A 23721-nucleotide genomic window follows, 5' to 3' on the forward strand; every position below is an offset into this window, starting at 1 on the left:
GTAGATTACAGGTTAGAAAAATATTACAGGGAAAATAATAACCCACTAATCCTTTCCTTGGAAGACTTGAATGAGTCAAGTGTGGCTTGTTGATAGTGTTACGTATCACAGTAATTTTTTATTGATTCAGAAACAAAACCAGTCTGGCCCTAATGGCTAGTGCACCTGAGTGTTATCAGTCTTTCTGCTGGTATTAGTCAGTGGGCTGAGCCATGATGACATCTGATAAAATAAATTAAGGAAGCAGAAGCTGTTTGCCTTTTTCTTTTACTCAATAACTCTAAAACATTTGAAAAACTAACCATGCTATACAAAGGCTTCAAATGACTTTGCCACCATCTTTGAGCCCAAACTGGGCCTGGTGGAGATGCTGCTGCTCCTGAGGGTTGCTTGGTCTTGCAAGAGAAATTGAGAAATTCTGACATGTGTCCTACCATCTCACAGCTAAGGGAGTTAAGAAAGATACAAATGCCATCAAACTGATCAGGAGTGGAAACAGGTCACTAGTGAGAGCTTTAGAAACCTGCCCTGCTTCCCCCACAGAAGTCCTTCAAGCAAGCACTACTACTACTGAGCACTACTCCATGTGCTAAACTAGGAAAGCATTTTTTCCCACTGAACTCCTCCTCCTGGGATGCACTGCCATTATAGAAGATAGCTACTGAAATGTGATGGCTGCTTTAAATAGCCCATGTTTCATTCCCATTTGCAAGGAGAAGGAATGGTCTTCCATCTATTTGAAGCTCATGTATTTCCTAGAACCAACATGTTTCATTGGTTTTAGGAAAGCTGGAAAAACTATATTTTGCTATAGTAACACTGATGCATCTCTCTGAATGTTTGGGTAGAACATGTTACAGCATTTTTAACAAAGCAGCAAGTATGTGCAGATAGTTGCCATTGGCAACTTATCTCTCTCCAGACCATCAGCACCGTTGTACACCTAACAATGTAAAATAAGGGACATCCCTTCACAGTAAATACTAAACATTCGTAAGCCTGTGTTCTACCTCCTTATTCAGTTTATCCATCCAACTCAGTGTCCAGTAACACTGGGTGGTCCTGGACCAGCACTGCAAGCAAGCCTCTCTTGAGCTGTCCAACATCAAACAATCTCTGTGACTAAAAACATGGGTACTGATCCTGAAGCTTGGCTGCTCTGACTGACAGGACTTCTGGAGTCCTGTCAGTTTCTTGGCTTTTGACACCTGCTAGTTTTTGTACCCCATACGTCTGAAAGACCTGTCTGTGGCTGGGCCTTTTTACATCTTGATTTTATTAATCTACTGCACCAAGCTTCACTCTCCTTTCTTATGCACCCACTGCGGTTGCATGGGTAGAAGAATAACTCCCCTTATCCCAGCTGCAAACTATTCAGATCATGTCTGCTTTTGCTTTTTAATTTCTGCAGAGGCTGGGCAATGAAAGCTTCACCTATTGGCAGGGTCACCCCGAACGTGCTGTAGAAAGATGTTCCAAAACGCGCCTTCCATGTGGCACAGCGCTGCCAGCCCCGTATCTCTGACTCACACACATGGATGGTTTAAGTGCTGGCTCCAGCATGATTAACATCTGTGAGGCCCAAGTGAGCAGGGGGCCGTTTCCATGGAACAAACCTCTGACATGACACCTCCACACTTTGTGCAGCGACAGACAAAGCAGATTGCAAGAGAATGAGTAAAAGACGTGGCAGAGGACGAACACTAGCGCTGAATGATGGGATGAGCCAAAGGACAAGCCAAGACAGTTAAGAAGCCAGGCAGTTAGCCAGTACCTAGAAGACACGTGGGATTGTGTGGGGCTCTTAGCTTCACAGCTCTTCACCACTGATGGATTTCTACGGCAATGGAATGAAACAAGACATGAGTCGTGCGCGTGCCACAGGGACAGCATGACTATCCCGCCTGCTGGCCAGCCACAGGGACACCCCATGCAGCTCACCTAGAAAGTAATGAAGATACAGGCTTTTCAACAGAATTGCTCCTTTCCCATGGCTTCTTCCCAGAGTCTGAAAAACAAACATGAAAAGTTCGTTTATTCTTTTTGCTCTAAAAATAAAAAAATCCTGAAGTTGATTGTCTTATGCAGCTGCTTTCATTCAGTGAGGATGAGTGACTTAGGAAGAACTAGGAAAATGGGATTGCTGAGTGAGTCCAGTTGCCTACATTATAGGGAAAGCATTGGCAAAAATCTGCTTAGTGATCCCTTTAATTAGGGACCACATAGTTAAACAATACTAAAAAGGAATGGAACTGGAACAGTAGGAGGAAAAGCATAAATAATTTCTATTAGGAAATACAGGGTAATTGTTGCAAGGCTTACTTTATTCAGTACAACACTTATTTAAAGTTAAGAAGTCTTAGGATTTTGTCTGCATAGTTGGCAGAAAATGTGAATGTATCTAAAAAAGGGCAGTAAGACCCCACTACACAAATCTCCACAGAGAATTTATTTAATGTTGTGTACACTTCTAACTCACAGAACATTCCCAAAAGCTGTACTACATAACCCTTGTTGCTGAAAGTGCTTACTATCATCCCAATCTCCTCCCTTAAATGAACTGTTTCAGAGACTTGACAACTTTAAATGCAAGGATTTGCTTCCCTGTAAGGTCCTAAAAATCCTTTTAAAAGAATTACAGGCACTTCAAGGAAATCTCTAGATCTCGTTTACATACACCCTTCTCCTGGCTTCTTCCCCTTCCCCTGCAAAGCACACAAGTCATGGCTTTGTTCCAAAAGGAAGCTTGAATGGTTAAATAGTCATTCCCTTGGGAAAGATTTCTTTAAGCATGCGTGAAGGCCAAGACTGATGCAGGGATGAATGTGAGTGCTTGCAGCTCATCTACTCAGATACAGTTATTTCGATTAATTGTAGGAAAAACAATTTCATCTAGGAAATCTCAGGATCAGCCTTATTGCAACAAACTATTAGATTAAGGAAGAATAGCAGTTTGAGATTGAAACCCCAGCTGTACAGATCAGGACACCTACACTACAAAAAGTAAAGTAATACAGTTTTTTCCTCTTAAAAGACTTAGGTGCATAATGTTGAAGGCACAGATCCTCAGCTACATATCTAACTAAACTGGCTGTCTTGCAATTTTCTTGATTGTGAAGCATATAAAAGTCATAACTTCTTTCTAAGTACAGTTTTTAAAACAATAGGTATGTGGGAATTTTTCTGTTAGTTACTGCTGCTGCACTCAGAAGTAGGACAATGAATCCAGAGTCTAGAGGTGGCGGAGAAGATTACATTAAGAAGACAACTACAATGCCAGTAGTTCAACTTAAATAATACCTGATGAATTTTGCTGCTGCTGGGCAGAGCCTCGTGTACTGGTTGAAGGAGAGGTGCTAGCATCATCCTACAAAGAGAAAAAGAGGATATTACTGAGTTTTGGAGATGAAGCACAGAGTCCTCTTCTACTCTGGAGACAGCTGCAGCATATATAGTGCAAAAGCAAGTTTCCTCCCTGTCCAACAGGCACTGCTGCCAAGGTATGGGCTCAAGGCCATTTACACTTTAACTTTTCTCTCCCTTTAGGATGGCAAAATAAATCCTTTTTGTTTTATCTAGTATGGACACCTTTTCATGATTACACTCAATCACTCTTATCTCTATATACCAAACCAGGTGAAACCACTCTTAAGGACTGTCTGCTGTTGCCTAAATACAAACCATCCATTTCCCAAATTTAGAAACTCTCTGAGATGTGGAAAGTGAGCCATCTAAAGGAGCAGTTGCTCAGATCCCAGTCTTTTGCCCCAGGACAGCCACCAGTACCAGAGAGAGGAGTCTAGGTACTTACAGAATGTAACTTAATCAATCAGTACTCCTCTTAAGTAGAAGACTTCATCAGAGATTTGGATTCTTTTATCTCGGATTTATGTGTGACAGATCATAAACCATTCATCCATGTATCTGACATGACAATATTATCTAGCAACACTCAAAACATGCTCAGGCAAAGCATCAGCTCTGCATAGTAAAATGGAATTGCACCCAGTTTCAAAAAGGATACCCTGAACACGAAATGTACTCAAGACACAAATGAACTTTTCTAAACAGTTTGGTGCTATTGAAAAGTTTGTTTGGGGATATAAACCAATGTAGAGTTTCAAGGAGAGAGAAGAAGGGACAGAAAGACGAGGCTGAAAAGTTAGAAGCTAAATAGTGCCTTTCATCTTCAAGTGTATGGTTCAAAACCAGCTTTGGGGCAAGATTAAGAGCAATGGTTGCATAGCGGGTTCAACAGGCAAATTCCATGCTTGAAGCATCCCTTGAGGAACGTGCAAAAAATAGCTGCTTTTCTCCCTGAACAGTGAAAAGTGCTTATTCCTGCTCTTGCTACAAACCTTTCTGCCTGGGGCAAAACCGAAATTTTTAAAATGGATTTCCTACTGATCAGCTTTGTCTTTGGAGAAAACATCTCTACACAGGCAATATGAGGCCCACAGGATGCTTTATGATCTTGCAGCCGTGGCAGAAAGCCTTCACGAGGGTACTGGCTAGCAACCGGAATGCTGAATGAGCAGCAGCCTGGAAAAGCACCACATGGGAAAGGACACAGTGCAAATCCTCTCCTCCCTTGAAATAGGAAAGATCTTCCATGCATACCAGTTCAACTGGTAAAAAAGTGTTTTCATCTGCATGTTGAACTAAAAATTGCTGCATCAAGATCAGTCTACAGACTGAGTCAAATAATACCTCTCGCATAATCGCTTTTGTGGAACAGAAATGAGTCAAAGTTTCCCAAAGTTATCCAAATTCTATCTCAATTTAGTGTAGGTATCATGAACACATAATTTGACTTTTGCATGGTCTAATGGTTAATACACCATTTCCCCTTCTTTACCCAGACATATTCTCTGTGCACTCTGGGGTCTGAAGTGAGCTGATTCTTGCTTTGCATGGAGGCTGGCAATCCAAAGTTACACTGCAGGGCTCACAGTCCACTTCAGCTTATCTGAAGCCTCAAATATAAAATAAGAAACATGAACTTTATCTCAAACTAACTTGCCAGAAGGTTCAATGCACCTTCTTACAGGGCAAGAATCTCCTGTTCCCTACAACATTGGGATCAGACCATGAAGCAGAGCCCATTAACCTGGTTTAGATAATACCTCCCCTATGAATAAAGCAGCTATTCTTGTTTATAGGGTGCTGTTCCCAGGAAAGGTGGGAGCAGCTACATTCAGCTTTGGATTGAATGTGCACATCTGTTCCTGGATCAGCACTGCTTGTTACTGCCTGCCAGACACAGTGAATGAGCACAGGGCTTTGGCCCACAAGGAATCTGCAAGAGCACATCAGGAAGGAGTGTCTCACTTACGTTTTGGCTTTCCTCTTCCTTTTTGTCAGCTGGCTTGTCTGACTGCGACGCTGCTTTCCTCCTTTGCAAAGGAATAGGAGATAGGGCATTAGCCAAACTGGATAATGAAAAGAAAACAAATTCTTGATTTTTAAACCCTGTTTTGGTTCTAAACAGTACTCCAGTGGGCCAGGTGCTGAAGCTCTAGACATCCAATTTCCCATTTGAGACCATTAGGAGAACTGCAGCTCAAGCCTCAATGTGGACTTTGGTTGTGCTGAACTTTACTTTTACCCACCTGTGAACACCACCCTTAGCAGATGTTTTTTAAAACACCAATTTGACAAGTTTTTCATTTAGTCTTGGTTCTGAAAATTCAACTCACAGAAAAAAAAAAAATTTCAGGAACCACTAAGAAAGATTTCTGAGAAAAGCCTCACTGGATACACAACTTGAAGGATTTGATGAAAATTTGACAAAAACCCAAACAAACTGAGCAGTATGTGTCTGTAGGACACAGTGCTCTGTGAGAATTATTTCCTGATATTCAACTGCATTAATAATTTTATTAGATCAGTAATATTTTTTGAAGTCTTTTCCTAATATTTACTTGATTCTTCTAACAAAAAAAAAGGAGTTGTAATTATTACAAATCTAAGGGAGGGAAATATTTGCCAGAGTGAGAGACTAGTGTTAGATTTATGTCCTGCAACAAACTTAACTCGGCTGGGAATGATGGTGGTTTGTGGGTTCATTCTTCTGCTTGCACTTTAGTGCTGAGGCAAAGGGCTGCTCTCACAAGGCCCACTGAATCTAGAGAGTGGTATTTTATAGCACCTGAGCTCTCAGAAATGTTTTCCTCCATTACTTACTGAGCATTAGACATACTACTTGTTTCTGAGCATGGGGTTTACTGCCCAGAAAAGGGCCCCTGAGATCCCATGCTCATAACTCTGATTTCTGTTATTGAACATGCTCAACTAAAAAAAATATTTTTTTTTTACCTCCTGATAATAGTAGGTAAGTAAGGCAGGTAAGAACAACCTGAAACACACTGCCAGGTTCCTCCTTTCCATATGTCATCACATCATATAAAAAGAAATTTGCAGCCAAAAGAAATCCTCTCAGTACCAGCTTAACAGCCCAGACTGCACACTTGAATGGCATTTGTGTATTTCCAGCTACTTCCATGGCTCTGTGAAGAAAAATTTAGGGGACCATTCTGTCGCTATCAACTCCCTTGGAAAGGATTTGGAGCTCAGTTATTTTCAGAGTAGAGGCAGCACAATGCTCATGGCAGTGCAAGTGCTTTTCTTAAGATACCAGGGGAATTCTATCCTTAGTACCTGAAGACAGATCCTCCTGCCAAAAGCCATACTGGAGTACACTTCAGACTAGAACACACAAGTGTGCAGATTTTCTATATCCAAACATATAAGATGTCCATTCAGCTTGCTTGCTTGAACAGAGCTAGTTACCCCAGCATCTAGTCATCAAACCTTACTTTGCTTGCAGACAACTTCCAGTTAGGGAAGGTCACTCTTGATATAGAGCAGGCCAAGAACTAATAAAAAACTATTAAGAGCTGGCAAGCTATTTTAATTCTGAAAAGAAAGAAAGTTGTCTATTTGCTATTTTATACTGCTGGGAACCTTTTACAGTGTTGTGTATTTATTTAATACTTTTCAAAGGATTACATCCACAGTCCATGTTCAGAATTTCTTCTGAAATGAACAGGACATGGCAGAGAGTTGGAATCAGATCTTTTGAGCTGGGAACTGTCTTTATACTAAGATAATATTATTTAGAAACTCCATCTCTGTGCACCCTACAATTGTACTTACCCTTCATTATTTTATTCATCCTCTTCTTTCACTATTAATAAGTTTAAAAAATTTAGATCTAAAAATACAGCATCTTACGCTAGGGAACTTGGGAGTTTGAAAGAACATTACTGATGGAATCAGGGGAAAAGAGAAAAAAATCGGAAAAATCAACTGCCTTTTAGCAGCTGGTAGCTTGATAATCACAATTTGCTTCAGTGGAGAATAACTTGGCTAGTCTGTCTGAAACACACTGAGAACCAATAGTTTATCTGCCTAGGTGTTGTCCTTTTATTACACCTGTGTTTATATTTTTGGGCTCAACATCCTGACTGTGCTGCGTAAAGAACGATTTGCCTAAGTTCCTTTCATTGTTTACTCTTACTGAAAACAGTAACTTTGAAAACAGATCCAGTAAAATGGCTAAAGCCCAGAGGATGTATTTACCACCAACTTTGAAGGTACTAAGCTGCAGGATCTGCTGCAGCAGCTACGCCCTGCCAGGTATCATTGCTGCAACACCTTTTGCATTAAAGTCAGGCAATAGTGGCGACCAACATCTAAGCAGGACCTATCCAATTGCAAAGAAGCACCTGCTACCAACCACAAAAATGACAGCACCTTGTTCCACAGTTTGCTGCAGACCTCATGGGGCTTACTTGAGGTGTCAGTACAAACCTTTTTGCCAGTAATTTATTCATTTCTTCCATTAGTCCTCCTCCGCCTCCTCCGCTACTTGTTCGATTGGCATCGCTCTTAGAGACCCCACTGGGGCTGGACCCTCCTGAACCATCTTCTGGCTTAAGAGAGAAATAATGATTGGAATTAATGAAAGGTTTGCTTTACAACCCCGCCCTTAATGACTAGTTTTCCCAAGTGTTAGGAACAGCAATCACAATCACAGCCCAAAAGCAGAGATAGGATGTGTTCTGCCTTGGGAAGAAGACCCACATGAATGTTACTAAAACCAAGACAGATCTGGGTGATGCAAACATATGGGCAAATGACTAAAAACCCACAGTGCTGCTTGTTCATAATTATGTTTATGCATGGTTAAGCAACCCTTACCTAAGTGGACAGCTACTGACATGAGGCCTCAAAAGTGTACACTGGTTTTTGTAAGTATAGTGTAGTTTTAACCACTTAAAACAAGTGAAAACACTAATACGTAGTACAATGGTGGACTATGTCGAAGAAATGAAATCCTGGCAATGTGAGAAGTCACAGCCATTTTCTAACTAATATGCTCTGAAGAGCATAAACTCTACCCAACATTTCCTGCTCAGCTTTATTTGCACTGCAAACTCACATTTAAAAGTTCACCCAATGGTCAGCTGAAGCGTGTTTCACCATGTTTCACGCTGGGTTTGCAGACCATTACACCAAGCTGTGCCAGGCTTTCCCGCAGCAGAGAAGAGCCCATCGGGGAGTCCCAGCGCCACCTCCTTACCCGTTGAACTCTCCTTAGTTTGGCACCAGCCAGAGCTGCTGCGAGCCCTGACACTGACCCATCTTCAGCGCCAGCCCCTTGGCCGGCACCGGCTGGCAGTGGGGGCGGTGGGGGGGGCGCGGCTCCCATGGGTGGTGGAGGGACTGGGGGGGGTGGCGGAGGTGGGGGCCCCCCAGATGAAGCAGGGATCACAGCAGCACCACTGGGGTGGCCAGGTGGAAGTGCTGGGCCTGAAATGCAGAGAACAGGAATTAGATGTGAAGCACAATCTCCTCCAGCTCACAGATAAGGTCATGTTCCCACTCCCAATGCCACGGCCTGACTCCAGGACAAGTGGTCAATGCAAGGAAGCACTATGCACGTGGAAGAATGGGAAGAGGTAGTTGTATCACTGGTCAGTCAGCTACAGTTGTGCCCTCCTGTGAGACTCTGTCACTGCCGAGCAGTCTTCTCCCTCCTCCCTGGCTGGGCTAGTATTTCATTCTGTGTCAGAATCAGAACACAATGCTTCCCAATTCATAAGTGGCATATTTTTCTGCTTCCCCCACAGCCCTCTATATGGAGATAATAAACTCCATGGACTTTGGTTAACATCAGCTTTCCAGGAGAATTGTGGGCTACAGGGACACACCCTTCTTTCTGTCATGCAGAAGGTGTGTGGCCTCAGCCAGTTTTGCAGAATAACCAGGGGACACTCCAGCTCAAGCACCCTGAGGTTCAGCAAAGCTCCTCACAGCAGCAGCAGCCTGCTGGAAGGGCTGACAGTGGTAACTCCATTGCAGTGTTTCACCTGTCTGTAACAGGTCAGCTGAACAAATACATCTCCCCTAGGGTATTTCCCTGTGTACATCCTGTCAGAACAGGCTGCTCTTGGTACACATTCACGGGTTCAGTTGTTCAGGAAGTGTTACTTTGAAAGACAGGTGAGTTTTGACTGAGAAACATTTGGAAACCATGTTAACATTAACAGCCTGTTTCTCTTCTTATCTAGGTTTTCTTATAATACTGCCTTATTTCTGTGGTTTCTTCTGCCATTATTTCACACTCCCAATTCCATTCTTGAAATGAACCATAGCTGCTATTAGAAATACTTTAAACATTTCAAGCCCTCTTTTGCTCATGAACATAATAGCTAGTAATTCATTGTGGGTACATTTAATTGTAATTGCAAAACTACACCCACCTAATTAGAGGCCAGCCTCAGGCAAAAATTGAACTGAGTCAAAATAATGGACTGATGTGAGTTTAAAATAACTTTATTGAACTAAGTGGATTTCAAGGACTTACATCAGCTGAAGGACTGAGCCTCCAGAGGTTGCAGTAATACTTTTAGCAGAAAGTAAAAGGGAATGTCTTAGTTTTCTTCCTTTTCTAGGCACACCACTTTAGCATTAAATGTGGTTATAAACCTGAATAGAGCCAAGTCACAAAACATATGCTCTGAATTGCAAATAGGCATTGCTTGCAATTGTTCTCACTCCGCAGGCTTTAGATAGGCATGAGGAATCAAGACCATATGCAAAGTGGCCAGACCCAAGCCCTTGATCTACCTTCAATGAGAAAAGTTTGCTAGAATAGTTACAGTGACAAGCCCACAACTATAAATGCAGTGAATACCAGGAAGAGAGTTTCTTGAATTAAATAAATTGCACAACCACAGGGGATTCTGGGTATCTTAGACAAAATCCATATTCTGTGTTTCACTGGTAACAGAAATACCACTTAACAAAAAGAGTAAAAATCACCACCTCTACCAATATTCCTACACAGACAAGAAACCTACCACAGACCTGGCCTCCAGCTTCAGAAGAGCCCATCCACTATGTTTGGACCAGCTGAAAATAGGTTCTATATGAAGCTCTTTGAAACAACTTGACTCTGCCAAATGACAAAAATCTTGGTCTGGGATAATACAGTAGGAATATGCATTGCAACAACCCATATACAGGGTCCTGGTTCTGTAATTCTTACTTTTTGCCCGGTCTGGAGTGATTTTGGTATTTTTGCACCCCAGTGTCAGAAATCACATACAACAGGGGTAGCTTTGGGGCTCTCAGCCCTTTTTCTATCGGTCAGGGGTAGTGCCAGCCAGGCTTTTTGAATAACTGACAGCTGAGGCTTTACACAGGTTGCAACTCAATCACAATCAGTACTTACTCAAGTGGGCAATGGCTGATGATGTCATGTAAGGAGGGATCCTCCTGGGCATAGCCACCTCAGACACAGCAGCGTGAGGGGGAGGCAATGGAAGACAGTGTGACATGGGCTGACACCACTGCTGTGCAGGACAGGATGACAGATGGCAGGATGGGGAGGGAGCCTGGCCAGAGGAGCTGGGGGGGCTGGCGATGGTGGGCAGCAGGGAGCAGGGTGCAGCTCCTAGGTGTGGAAAGAAGGACCCATCCACACTTTTCACCTGGGTTCCAAGGGGACCTAAAGCAATTTGTTCTTCAGGATGGCCGTTCAGGGGTACATTTGCTGAGGTCTCCCACCCTGCTTTATCTGTGGGTGCCTTGGCCCTGTCAGGTGGGACAGGAATCACAGGCAGGATGGTGGGACCACGTGGCTGCAGGACATCACCCTTCTGCAGAGATGGTGCATTTGTGGCAGAGGGAGCAGAAGACTGAGGAGAGCAGGAAAGAGAAGAGCCCCTGAGAGGCTGGTGAGAGGGAAAGGGAGAATGGGAAGGATGGAGAGGTGGTGGAGACAGCGAGGTTCGCCTGATGCCTGGCATGACAGTCCTGCTGTTTGGGCAGGGTGGAGGGGAGGAACCTGGGGCTGCTGGCAGCTCAGAGACCGAGTGCCTGTGCAGGAATTGTGGGGGCTCTCTGGCTCTCTGCTGGGATAGGAAAGGGGACTGACTAGTGACCTCAGGGGCAATGGGTGCTGAAGAGACAGCGCTGGCTTGAGGTAATGGGGGGAGCACAACACCAGAGGCAGGAGCACTGCAGTTACTAGGTGTGGGAGAAGGAGACTGGGGAAGACAGGGGGGAGAGCATATGCTTGGTTGAAGGGTGGAAACTAAAAGAACAGAAAAGACAAATGAAAAGAATAAGGTGGGTACGCAGGAAGGAACGAAACCAAGGCAAAGTGGAACAGAGGAAAAGGAACCATGAAGTAAACGCAAACAGAAACTCAAACAAAGCAAAGAGGAGATGGTGCAGGCACCAGCTTGGGGATTTCCAGCCCTCAGCAGATCCAGAGGGGTGTGTAGAGCAGAACCCTGGCAGTACGGGATGGGCTGCATGCTCTGGTGCCAGTGAGGCTCCTCCAAGCCCCACGTGAATCTGAGTCAGGAGCACGAGCATCACCTTTGCACCAGGGACAGGTGCAAGTGACATGCTGAACACAGAGGTGGCCACCCTATAGGCAGAGAGGGAACAGCCAGCACCCCCTAGGACCCACTCCTTGTGTATGCCAAAGCAGGATTTTGGCTAAGTTCCCTATACAGAACAGCACACTAATCTCTGCTGAAACAAGAGTTCAACTCTTTCTGTCACTGAAGGCATGTGTCTATGTCTGAGCTGGTTTCTAGTCAAAAACTAAGAAGTTTAACAGCTGAGGAAAAACATTTCACTTATGTGGCCAGATTAACTGAAAAAAACTTGCCCCAAACCAAAGCCCAAACACAAGATGGCCATCTTGGCTTGCTTGCTCTGCTGCCTTTCAGAGGCAAAGCTATACTTTGTAGCTATAAACTATTCCGGTCATCTCTTCTCTCAACTTAGTGCAACTTAATATGCTATAGAAGATTTTTGTAAGCTCATTAAATATATATATATTTTCCATTAAGCTCACAGAAGACTTCATGATCACAAAATCCCCAGTGAAGAACATCTAGAGCTGTATCTTCCTCTGTGCTGTAGTTTGCTTTGTGCTGCAGAGCAATGGGGAGTACCTGAGCACGTCCAGCACATCAACTCCTTCGTGCTGACATCCCCTGGAAACACGGAGTCACTTCTGTGGTGGCTGCACTACCTGCTCTCCTCAGGGGTGTGGAAGAAGCATGGGGAGGCCCCCTCAGAACACCAAAAATGCCCCTCAGCTGTACAAGTTTTGCCAAGTGCAAAACCTGCCTAGCTCCACCTGCATGCCCCAGACCTGAGCCCCTGCAAAACAACACAACCATGCCCGAATGCGTGTCTCTAGCTGAAAATCTAATCTCTAAAATGTAATCATAACTATAACCACTTTTAGCAGTCTAGCTCTTGTACATCACCCACAAACCCCGACAACAGCAAGAGGAGACAATCAGGGAGAGACTGTATCTGCTTGATTTGATACATGCCTGTGGTAGAGGTTCTTCTTTCCAGCGATTCCTGGCGTTGTTGCTGTTGCTCCATCACTTGTCTAAAACAGCAATGAAAAAACCCTTGGTCATTAGGTATTCTTTATAATTTTGAGTAAAAGCTTTATACCCAGAGAAGCACTGTGTGTCTGGGGCAAGAGCTGATCCTGTGAGGTGGAGGTGGGTCTGATTTCACTTGTCCTGGCTGCAGCCAGTTCCAGTTCACACATTGGGAAGCTTAACCAGGACATAGCCCTGCATGCACCAGACACTGCAGGGGTTGGTTGATCCTTTTAAGGTAACTCCTCAGTGGCTCTGCACAAGGAATAGGCAATGCCCAAGGCCCAGGAGAGCACAGCAAACATGCATGCTCTTAACCTGAAGTGTATGAGCATTGCAAAGAAGGAGTAAGAGGCATCTCACATAAAATCACAGAATCACACTTTGGATAAGGGACAAGGCACCACTGGAGGCCATCTAGTCCAGCCTCCCTGCTCAAGCAGGATCCCCTGGAGGACACAATCCCCAGGATTCTGTCCAGATAGCTTTTGAATATATCCAGGGAAGGAAATATTCAAAATGACACAGTCCAGAGTCTTTTACGGATCAGGAGTCCAAAGCACTTACAGTTAGAATGAAAATATAGCAAAGCTTGATCTGTGTTTTGGTGCTGACTGCACAAAGCCTCTGTTGTCCAGGTGCACATTGAAGCCCTTTTTAGCACTGTCCAGTCTGGCTGACAGCCCCAGCACAGCTGTTCCTGTTCCACCAGCACCACCACCAGCACCACTGAGCTTCCCCTGCAAATACCCATCCCAGCTCTGCACTGCTGCTCTTTTGGCACCTTTCCCCCCAGGAGCTGCCAGCTCCCGTGCTGCCCAGGCCTGCTGGCCCCCAGGGAGAGGCTTGGTACAGGTCTGCAGGGATGTGCAGTTCCAAGGGCCCATCAGCAGAGGTCTGCTCCTGCACACTGGAGCACTCTTGTGGGAACGGATGTCCCTGACCCCCGCCACAAACCCACCCTCACCTGGCTCCTCTTAAAGAAACTGATAGCTAAAAACTAGACTGCTTGCCAGGCTTCTTGGCAATGGATATGTGCATGGATGTGGACTAAAGACTTCAACAATATTAAAATACAACTCTGAATTTACCCTGCTGAAGCACTTGGTAATAAAGTTTATTACCATTTTCTTCCACAGTTTCTAGGTCAAATTTGCCTTAATTAGCTTCATTTATCTTTACCTCAGTCTTCACTGTGCAGTTTTCTCTTTTCTCAGCAGTTTACTTCATGGTCTGTACAGTAAAGCAAGCTCAACTCTAAGCAACATTTCTATTTTGACTCCTTGCACAGTATTTTAAGACACCCTGTTACATTTTTACTTGTACTTTCCAAAGTCTGCAATGCTGAACAATTTTATCTTATTTATATACCAATAGAAGCTTTTAAAAGATAGTCCATAAAAATAAAGTTATATTATGCAGAAAAGAAAGAATATCTTAACCTGCAAATAGATTTTCCGTGTTTCAATTCTAGTTCAATATATGGGACAGGAAAATACATGATTTTGCTGTGGAGGGATCAATCCTAAAGAAGTTTCATGCTCAGGACATGCAATACATGCAACTTCCAGAAAATTGCAGGTTTCTGAGAAAATTATCATACGTGCAAAGGTGAGTGAGTTTTGAGAAAGTCTTAGTTGGTTGATTCAACTGGTGTCATTTAAGCTGTGACACTTTAAACCAAATAAATAGAAATCTTTACTTTGATACATACCCTAGCTCTTTCTTGGTTGTTACGAATACAACAGCATCAATTGCACTGCTAAAATTTCAATTGTAAACACATGTACTAGGAATTTCCTGAGCATACTCTCCCCTACCTTAGCTTGGCATTTATCAGCAAAATTTGATGATGACGAAAAATTTGATACATACATTTTCCTGATTAAACCTGGTGGAAATTCTAGGTTTATCTAGAGAACCAACTTGGAAAATTCCAGTCTGACAGACCAGGAAAGAAATATGGGTAAGACACTCCCAAATCATTAGAGCTGCTGCAGAACAGATTGAGGTGCAGGGTGCAAAAAACCCAAACCAGGGGTTAGCCACTGCCACTTGAAGTCACTGGGGTTCATACCAGTCCTTTCTGACCTTGGTCAGAAGCAGTTTATATGTGCCAAATGCACCCTCCTACACATGCTAAAAGGAGAAGTTCTTAAACTCTTAGGAAGTCAAATTTATTCCAGTCAAACTAAATAAAGCCTGTGATTGGCACAAGGCTACTTAAGGAGTATGCAAGGAGTAAAGTACAAGAGAGGACAAATTACACTCTGACTTAAAAAGATATTCTTTAAACATTTGTGTAAAGGTCTCTGAAAAACCTTTTAAACAGACAAATTTGCAGGGTAGATACTGTAACTTAATTTCCTTGCCTGCTTATAAGATGTTAAAAAAATCCCCCTAGGCTTAAAATTCAGTCTGCTTAAAGAATGCATCAGCATAATTAAAGCTGAAAGTCCTCTAGTGCAGATGCAGTAATATCTAACTGCATCTACTGGCATATCTTATTCCACTCCAGTGGAGCAAAAGAAGCTTTCCCATGGCCATGTGCCCTGTAGCAGTCAAATAATACCTACCCAAAGGGCTTTTACTGTCTCTAAACAAAAAAGAATAAATAAAGTATTTTTATTCTAATATAGTTAAGCTGCTCACATTTTAAATGCACGGAATAGACACCCAAACTGGAGGTCTGAATTACATATGGTCTGCAGAATCAGTGACTTCCTCTGGTCAAAGGAAGAGCTGGATCAGGTTTTTCAGGAAGGCAGTGGGAGAGGTGACACCGCCTGCCTTGGGGTGAGCTGGGGCTCTCTGACCTTTATGATAGCTCTGATATCCCCAGGTAAATCTCAGGTGAAATATCATCACTGCTGACCCATTTAACAGTTATGGGTAAATCCCTACTAAATCTCAGATCCTTCACAGTTATTCATAAAGGTGCAGGAAACTAGTTTCCCTACACTTTCCTTATAGTTTTTGGAGGCAGGAAGACTCCTGAGTAGCTACCAAGCAAAGAGTTTACCTAGAATATGAACTTTGGCTCACTTCACCCTTTAAAAGTCATTACAGAATCATTAGCAATAATTACAAAACATTCAGAACCAGGTTAAAACATATACAAGTTAAAAGAGCAGTGCTTACTGGTGAACAAAGGACTGCATGTTCATCCAAGTCACAAACTAGAACTCTGCCTCAGCTGATTAACTCACCTTCTCTGTGCTTCCATCTCATCTGGAGATGGACCATTCTGGATCTGGCGCTGGGCAGCTGGACCTACAGAAAAAAATAAGAGGATGCTATTAAGAAAGCAAATGTGGCTGACTTCCAAAAAACAGTGCCACTCAGATTGTTTCTCCATCTTACCATGACAGATAAACCTCAAGCATTATTGTCTTTTCTTTGCTTTATTATTATTTTTAGCTCTTTTTTTTCCTATTAGACAAATCACTGCCTCCTGTACATTTTTAGTCCCACTGGGAGAGTCCAGTGGCTAAATGTGGAAGCTGATTTGTCCAGAAACTTGGCACCACAGTCGCTGTAGATTACATACTAATCCCTCAGTGATGGTGAAGACCTGCAGTGTTGCAAAAGTTGTCCTGTAGAAGGACAGTGCCTCACACTGGGATGCATTTCTAGCTTTGGCATGGTTCAGCTCCATCCTTCAGGGATTATTCTGTGCTTGAACACAAACTCAACCACCTTGCTGAGTCTGGGAGCACACACGCTAACTTGTGCTGCTCTGATGCTGAGCTGGCATCAAAAGCTGCCTGATGGAAGTTGCAAAGAGATGCAAAATTAAACAAGCCTTTTACAAAGGTGGCTTTTCTTTTTACAACGCTGTGGAGGATGCTGCTTCTGCTTCTGGAGGATCCACATCAAGCTGAGCTTTCACTGGCATCCACCAACAAAAAACTGACTGTGCGTGTCACCATTTCAGTCACATCTCCTCTCTTGATTGATCATGTAATCTCTGTTCTCGAACATTTAATCAAGGACACTCACACTACATCCATTTTCAGAAAGAAACAATTATTCTGAAAATAAAAGTAACTGTTGGTAACATAAGTGGTCTTGCATTTATTACAAGGAGGACTGTTCCATTGACTTGAAGAGGTGGGGTTCAACTGGGATTAAACAGCTAAGACTTTTATTAAATCCAACAGCAATTTTCCTGATAAAGTTAGGAGATCAGTTATGTGCAGGAAATCATTATGCCTCCTTATTTTTTCATTTTCAAATGTAAAACTTCACCCTTTAAAAGTTATCCAACGAAAGAAAATCAGAATTAAACACTTACAAACCTAAATATGTCACTCTCAAATTGTTAAGCGCATTTATCTCTATATTCTTTATGTATTACTGCCAGGCTGAATGTTATCTGAAAACCAATTTAGAAACTACGAAAACAGGAAAGATGGCAAAAATGCATCATAGTCAGAAATTCCAGAGCATTGACTGATCCTGAGGAAATCGTGCATGTTTTTGAAATGTGTTTAAGGACTAACATTTGAAGGGTACACAGCACTTTCTGAAAACCAGGCCTGGGTATTCTAATTTTGGGTCTCCCAAAAATGAAGCCAGTGACAACCACTAAGTCAAAAGCTCTGACAATTAAAAATATCCTATGATTGGGCAGGAAGTGAAGACAGTTCACTTCTTTAATGAGTCATGACTGACAACTTAGTGTTGTTTATCATAGCTCTTTGGCAAACTGTTTACACAGAAATGCCACATTTTGTAAGGATCACAGGAAACAATGAACGTGGGGGAGCAGGTGACTGCTTTGGGAAGCAAGCCTCAGGGAAAAACTTAGCAAGTATTTGGGAACCACAAAGCAGGCGGCTCACATGAAAGCAGTTTAGGGTGTAGCAAGGATCTTATCAGAAACTACACGTGAGGAAGCCAGGGACAGCTCTTAGCCTGCTCAGCCCCAGCTCACAGACACGGAAGGCAGGGATTAATTTCATGCTTGGTTCCGTACATGTGTGCTCTGCTGTGCACGTACGGCAGACAGCTGTGAGGCTGAGAGGGTTTAAATTCAACTGCATTTCTAGGTTTAATTCCTCTCCACATTCTTAGGTATTTCTCAGACAGAAGCAGACATGAACAGAGAGTGCTCTTGGTGATGCCACCCTCATTTGAAGATGCTTCTCTAGTTGCCCTGTGAGCTGCCTCTGACCCTGGCAGCCCGTGGGAACAGCCTCACAGAGAAGAGCCCTTCTCAGCACAATAAGCAGGAGAAACAGTTTTGTTACTGACCCGTTTGCAGCCTCACAGCTGCTGTGAGCCACATTTTTAACAACTAATTAACGCAGGAGATAACTCTGCGAATGTCTGTGTTTCCTCGCTTCGTTGCTTTGCAATAATAAACCACGCTTTTATATCAGCATCTTGTGATTCAGCTGAAGGCAGACTTTGGGAGCACACAGATGTTTTTCCGTGTTTGTTTTTTCTCCTCCTGCTCAGCCCCACCCCAGCGGCCGCTCTGCCCTTCCCCAGCTGTCCCTACAGACAGCAAGGGGGAACTCCTGGCACGGGGCACTGCTCTGTGGTGGGTGTGGAGGTTTCCATGTGCCGGTGGCTGCTCCTGCACCGCTGCGCAGAGATGTCCACGTCTGGAACGGCGGCCAGCCATAAACCTGGAACACAGCTGTCCCTGAAAGAAAACCCATGCTCCGGCTTCCACTCTGGTGTAGCTGTGCCAGGAAGGCACGAACTAACAGGAACAATGCCATCCTTTCTCTCCTGCCGGGGAAGCTCCAAGCGATGTTTCTTTTCCCTTTTTTACTTTCGCTACAACTGCAAGCAACGCTGATTGCATACACGTAGGAAAATGTCGAAACGAGGACCATTTGTTTGGCTGAGCAACCAGGATTTCGTGCTTCTTCAATACAGCAGGTCCAATCTAACACACTCTCATTTATTATACACATTGGAAGCAGCCCCTGGTTGGGGTTTCTGCAACTCCTACAGCCTCCATGGTGCTTACGGGACAGCGTGGTGAAAGTGGTGGGCTAAGGAAAGGGTCCAGAGTCAGAACTGAATTACAAATATATATGGGCTTAAAATTCATGATACTGAAAATTTTTGCTTTGCATATGAGAAAAACAAGATGATTTCGTGAAAAAAATACAAACCCCCAAAACCACAAACAAACAAACAAACAAACACAAACCCTCAGCAGATTATGGGAGCAAAAGAGGTGTCAGATAGACAGCTCTCCCTCATTGTTTGATGAGTCCAGCATATACTTGGATTGTGGGAGACTCAGGTTCAGCCATCAGGTCTGACCTGTCATCATTTATATTCTGGCAATGTGACAAACACTTGCTTATCCTGACAAGAACAGACGAAATCATTCCAGATTACAAGTTTCTGCAAAGCTTTTCTTTCCAACAGCAATATCTTTCAAATAAACCGGCATTTTCTGTCATAAAACCCCAAGATATCCATTGCTGAAAGCATTTCTGACCGATGCCAATCCAATCGTCCCTGTTCAGGTCCAGCCTGGGCCAGCGTGCAAACCCATGCTGGGACTCAGCCGGGCAGTGTATTTTGCTTTGTTCGCCATAACCCCTCCTCTTCCCCCCTGTGCCCTTGGCGCTCTTTGCTCCCGGCGGTGCTGCTGCCCGACTCCCGAGTGCCCCCAGGCAGGCCAGCCCCACAGTGAGGTGTGAAACCCTGTGGGTGCTGTCCCCACTTCAGCCAGAGCGGGAAGCGCTCTGTGTCCCCATCCGCCACCACTTCCCCATTCACAGCCTGCCTGTAAGTTCAGCTCTCTTGCCGCTGTTGAGCAATGTCTGGGTCAGCACTTTAAACACCTGCCTCTGCCCCGAGGACCTCAGCCTGCTCTCTCCTAGTGGGGACTGCACGTGCTGGAGATGTCCTGGCACAGCCACACGCCACCATAGAGCATCCGGAGGAGTGGGCGCTAGAATGGGAGCAACAGCGCTGGTGACTAACTGTGCTAGAGACACTCCCTTAAACTCATTACTAGAGACAATTATCCTGGACAAAGCACTGATCTAATTAGCCTAGATAAGGCCCGTAGATAAAGCAGGGTGCCTACACTACTTCTCGGGTCCAAGTGAGTACAGCCAGAGTTGGATGTCACGGCAGGTCAGGTAGACCTAACTTTCCATGGGGAGTTGAAGGACTGAGAAGAGGGATCACTGCTCACTGCAGTCCCTCACTGCAGCTGGGCAGAGCCATGGGCCCTTCAGTGCTGCCACACTGCCACAGCACCCCCGTGGTAGGGGGTTTGGACTCCACGTGTCCTGCTCCTGCCTTGTTTGGTTTGACGTGCAAGGCACCCTGGCAGAGAGAGGGAGCACACCCCACTAAGGGAGGGTTTGGGTACAGTGTCACAAAGCCTGCTTTCAGGCAGTTTGCCTCACTCCTATTAAATATTAACTTGAAATAGAAAGAGTTTCAGTGAGTGTTACTCACAGGCTGGGTGCCTCGGCAGCATTTTAACAGAGTACATTAAATACCTTCTGTAACATCATTTAGACGTTGACCAAACTTCTCCTCTGAGAACTGCGAAGAACTTTATCAGCCTTAATTAAGCTTCACCAATGCTGTGAGGCAGAAGTGACTCAATTACACCCAGGCTGTGTCTGCACAAATAAAATTTGGTTGCAGCAATTTACCTACAGGTGAGATTTGCTACTGACGCAGTCAAAACTATGCAAAAGGTCACCTAAGGCATTCTTATTCTGATGCAGACCAAATTTGGTTTGACCTGAGGCAGGTAGAATGCAGGGAAAGGAGCGTTTCCAACTGTGTGCCAGAAAACCTTCTCTACCTCCCTTCTTTGTTCCTTGGTGACCAGAAGTGCTGTAAGTCTGTGGCAAAGCAAAGTAAAACACATCCTCTTAAAATCATCTCCAGTAGTGTTTTACATAACCTGAGTTTACCCTATACCACACTGGATAAGGAGCAGTGTCTATCAGGAACCAACTCCTAGCTGAATTCTAGAAATTCCCATCTTAGAACCTATTAAAGGCACCATTCCCAAGATTGCAACTGCTTTGCTTTTATCTTTTACCTCGAGATTACTTTAATCCAACATGAAACAGGCCCCGCTTAAAGTGAAATAAGGGTGTGAGCACAGGGGGTCTGTATGAAGTCTGTTCATTTGAACTAAAAACTGATTTAACATTCACTGCTGAAACTTTCTGATGTAGATAAGATTTAAGGACAGTGACAGAGCTGGAAAAACAAGCCTTGTATTAAACATGGGAGTGCCCTACCCTCTCATTAGTTCAGACCTCCTGCAAGGACGTGTGTACAGGTGCATATGCTGTGCACAGTCCGTTTTTTCCTGTCTTTTTTTTTTTTTAGGAAAAATCAACAGATGGAATTGTAGGGGTCCCTACATGTACAACCACACAGCTGTGCACGTGCACTGAGCAGGATGGAAGACATGAGATGCGGAGGAGAGTTACCAAAAAGAAAGGCCATGCAAAGATCCAGAAAGATGATTAGAAAGAAACCATCTTCGATTCACCAGAAGTGCTACTGAGCACACCAACAGGAAACCAGTGTGCCTTTGGCTCAAATACTGAAGCGGTTAATTCCATTATTTTGCATAAAATTTGATGACACTTGTTTGATCCTGGTTGTTTGTTCATCATGGCACTGGCACAGCATTTGATAATTTTTCATGCTGGTGTCTTGGTTGAGCTGGTGGAGAAAAACTTAATTTTTTTTCCTTCTGAATACAATACAGATGAGACAGTGCTAAAGCAGCTCCTGCAGCAAGCAACTCCACTCTGACAGCAGGGGTTATAGTAAATATGTAAAAGACATGGCTCGGCTGCATCTATCTCAGCAACAGGGCCTCAGCTCAGCAGCACAATTCGGGTTACCTCTCACATAAAAACCAGCACAACCAGCTTTAAAAAAGATTTTAAAAATACACATAGGTGACTGTGCAAACAGGAAACCTTTCACATGAGGTGGCTCCAGGGCTGTTGGGGTCAGCATGTTCCCCAGAATGCAGCCTGGAGTGGTTGGGAATGCATCCCCATAGTTAGGGCAAGCAACAGGGACAGGAGCCCATGTGTTCTGGTATGGGACTCCCCGTATTTTATCTGGTGACTGATTAACATAACATGTAAGAACTAGAAATTATTTCCCTCTCAGCAGCTCAGCTCTGACAAGAAGAATAAAACACACACTGCTCTAGAATAGCACAAGCTTGTCAGGGTGGGGGGAAGGTGAGCAAGGAAAGCTGCAGTTCTGCCTGGGCAGGGGAAGTGGCTGAACCTTGGTTTCCTGTTTCCTGAGGAAGTGCTTTGAGCACCAGACCTTGAGGATGGCAGCCCAAGGGAAGGTGATGGCGACACATCCAACTGGATCAGGCACCAGTGCTGCAGAGCCTGCCACATGTGCTCAGACAGGGCCAGACCTGTGCAGTGGTGGCTCTCCGAGAAACAAAGAGAAATTCTGTCAAGATGAATGCAGGAAACCTCCATGCAGGACAGGAAAAGATGGACCTGGAGCTTCCCAGGGGAATTCTGTTTACTTTGCTGAGCTCTGAGCAAAAGAGAACTAATTCAGCAGCGGCTCAATTATGCGTGGATGAAATTGAGGTAGGTAAGGCAGCCACCTGCCAGGCAGCTCCGGGTGGGGGGACTGCCAGCACCTCCCTCCTTGGCAGAGCTGGTGCAGGCACTCTGATGCCTTTAGAGAAGAGCCTTGTTTCCACAGGCAGTTTCATGATAAGTAAGCATCCAACTTAGCTGATGACCAGTTGCATTTGTTAGGGGAGCTGCCTCTGGCTCTGAGAAAAATGTTACATGCATAGAAAAGTATAGGGAGAGTTATTTTATTTTTTTTGTATTACAAAAAACAAAGGAAAAAAAAAGCATCATTGACTTTCTAAGGGTGTAATTCCAATATTGGTGGCCTTATAAAGACACTCAGGATAGATGATGGGAGAAGATGTCAATCAGTGCCAGAAGTAAAAAAGCAATCTATAAAATCAGGACCGTGAGATTAGCTTAAGAAAAAAAAGAAAGTAAATTAACCCCACAATTATTAGTGTCAAATAAACAAGCCCCAGAGCACTTCTGTTCCCTCCTTTTTTTGATTGTTTTTCAGAATGTGCATCAAGTCTATTTTCCTGAACATCCAGGATTGAAACATTTCAATAAAGGTGAAGATTAGCTCATAATCTTGTACCTCTAGGCAGTAATGGACCTTTAAGAAAAACACCAAATACCATCAGAATCTCATTAAAATTGAGACCATGTGCCATCCTGAGAAGCTGGCACCCCCCACCACTGCATGGGCATTCAGTTAATGCCAGAGTCCAGGCAGGGGATGCTCCAAGGAAGCTGAGAGTGGAAATCAATATGCACCATCTAAAGATATGGTTTATATTGCAAAGTTTTTTCCTGAATTTGGTTTTAGTGAGGACATGAATTGTTTCACTCCAGTGTCAGTTTGACAGGTGTTGTCCCAACAGAGACAGGGACACTGCAATGCTGGCCTCGTGCTCTGCAGTAGGAGCGTTGCTGAGCTCAGAAAGCACTTTCCCTTGGATGACTCAAGCCCCACACATCCATTCTGTGAAATATAAACTGAGTATCTGCTTTTAGCTAAGTGTGACTGTGTGTGTCTGCACCCAAGTAAGGGCATACATCTGTTCATTCCCACTTCACACTTATATTTCTTTACATCAAATAAAAAGCAGGGATTTGATAATTTCTTTTTTTTTGAGATGAATTGAAACTCTGAAAATCTCTGAAGTCACAGGGAAAAAGCACCCAGCCAC

General features: G+C 44.0%; 1 protein-coding gene across 10 annotated transcripts in view; it reads right to left on the reverse strand.

Annotated features, from left to right (window-relative positions):
- The window catches only part of EVL (Enah/Vasp-like), a 121449-nt gene that overhangs the window by 2572 nt on the left and 95156 nt on the right, over window positions 1-23721 (reverse strand). For 5 of the 10 annotated variants that reach the window (XM_032112803.1, XM_032112805.1, XM_032112801.1 and 2 more), the window contains 9 exons: window positions 16145-16208; window positions 12876-12937; window positions 10745-11608; window positions 8588-8817; window positions 7816-7937; window positions 5336-5396; window positions 3301-3367; window positions 1942-2008; window positions 1775-1837 (listed from right to left, as the gene is read on the reverse strand). In XM_032112803.1, the coding sequence (XP_031968694.1) occupies window positions 1775-1837; window positions 1942-2008; window positions 3301-3367; window positions 5336-5396; window positions 7816-7937; window positions 8588-8817; window positions 10745-11608; window positions 12876-12937; window positions 16145-16208 (1600 nt within the window). The remainder of the gene's footprint in view (window positions 1-1774; window positions 1838-1941; window positions 2009-3300; window positions 3368-5335; window positions 5397-7815; window positions 7938-8587; window positions 8818-10744; window positions 11609-12875; window positions 12938-16144; window positions 16209-23721) is intronic. The other 5 variants (XM_032112807.1, XM_032112804.1, XM_032112809.1 and 2 more) reach the window with 3 other exon arrangements.

This window comes from Corvus moneduloides, chromosome 6, assembly GCF_009650955.1.
Source record: "Corvus moneduloides isolate bCorMon1 chromosome 6, bCorMon1.pri, whole genome shotgun sequence".
NCBI classification, from domain to species: domain Eukaryota; kingdom Metazoa; phylum Chordata; class Aves; order Passeriformes; family Corvidae; genus Corvus; species Corvus moneduloides.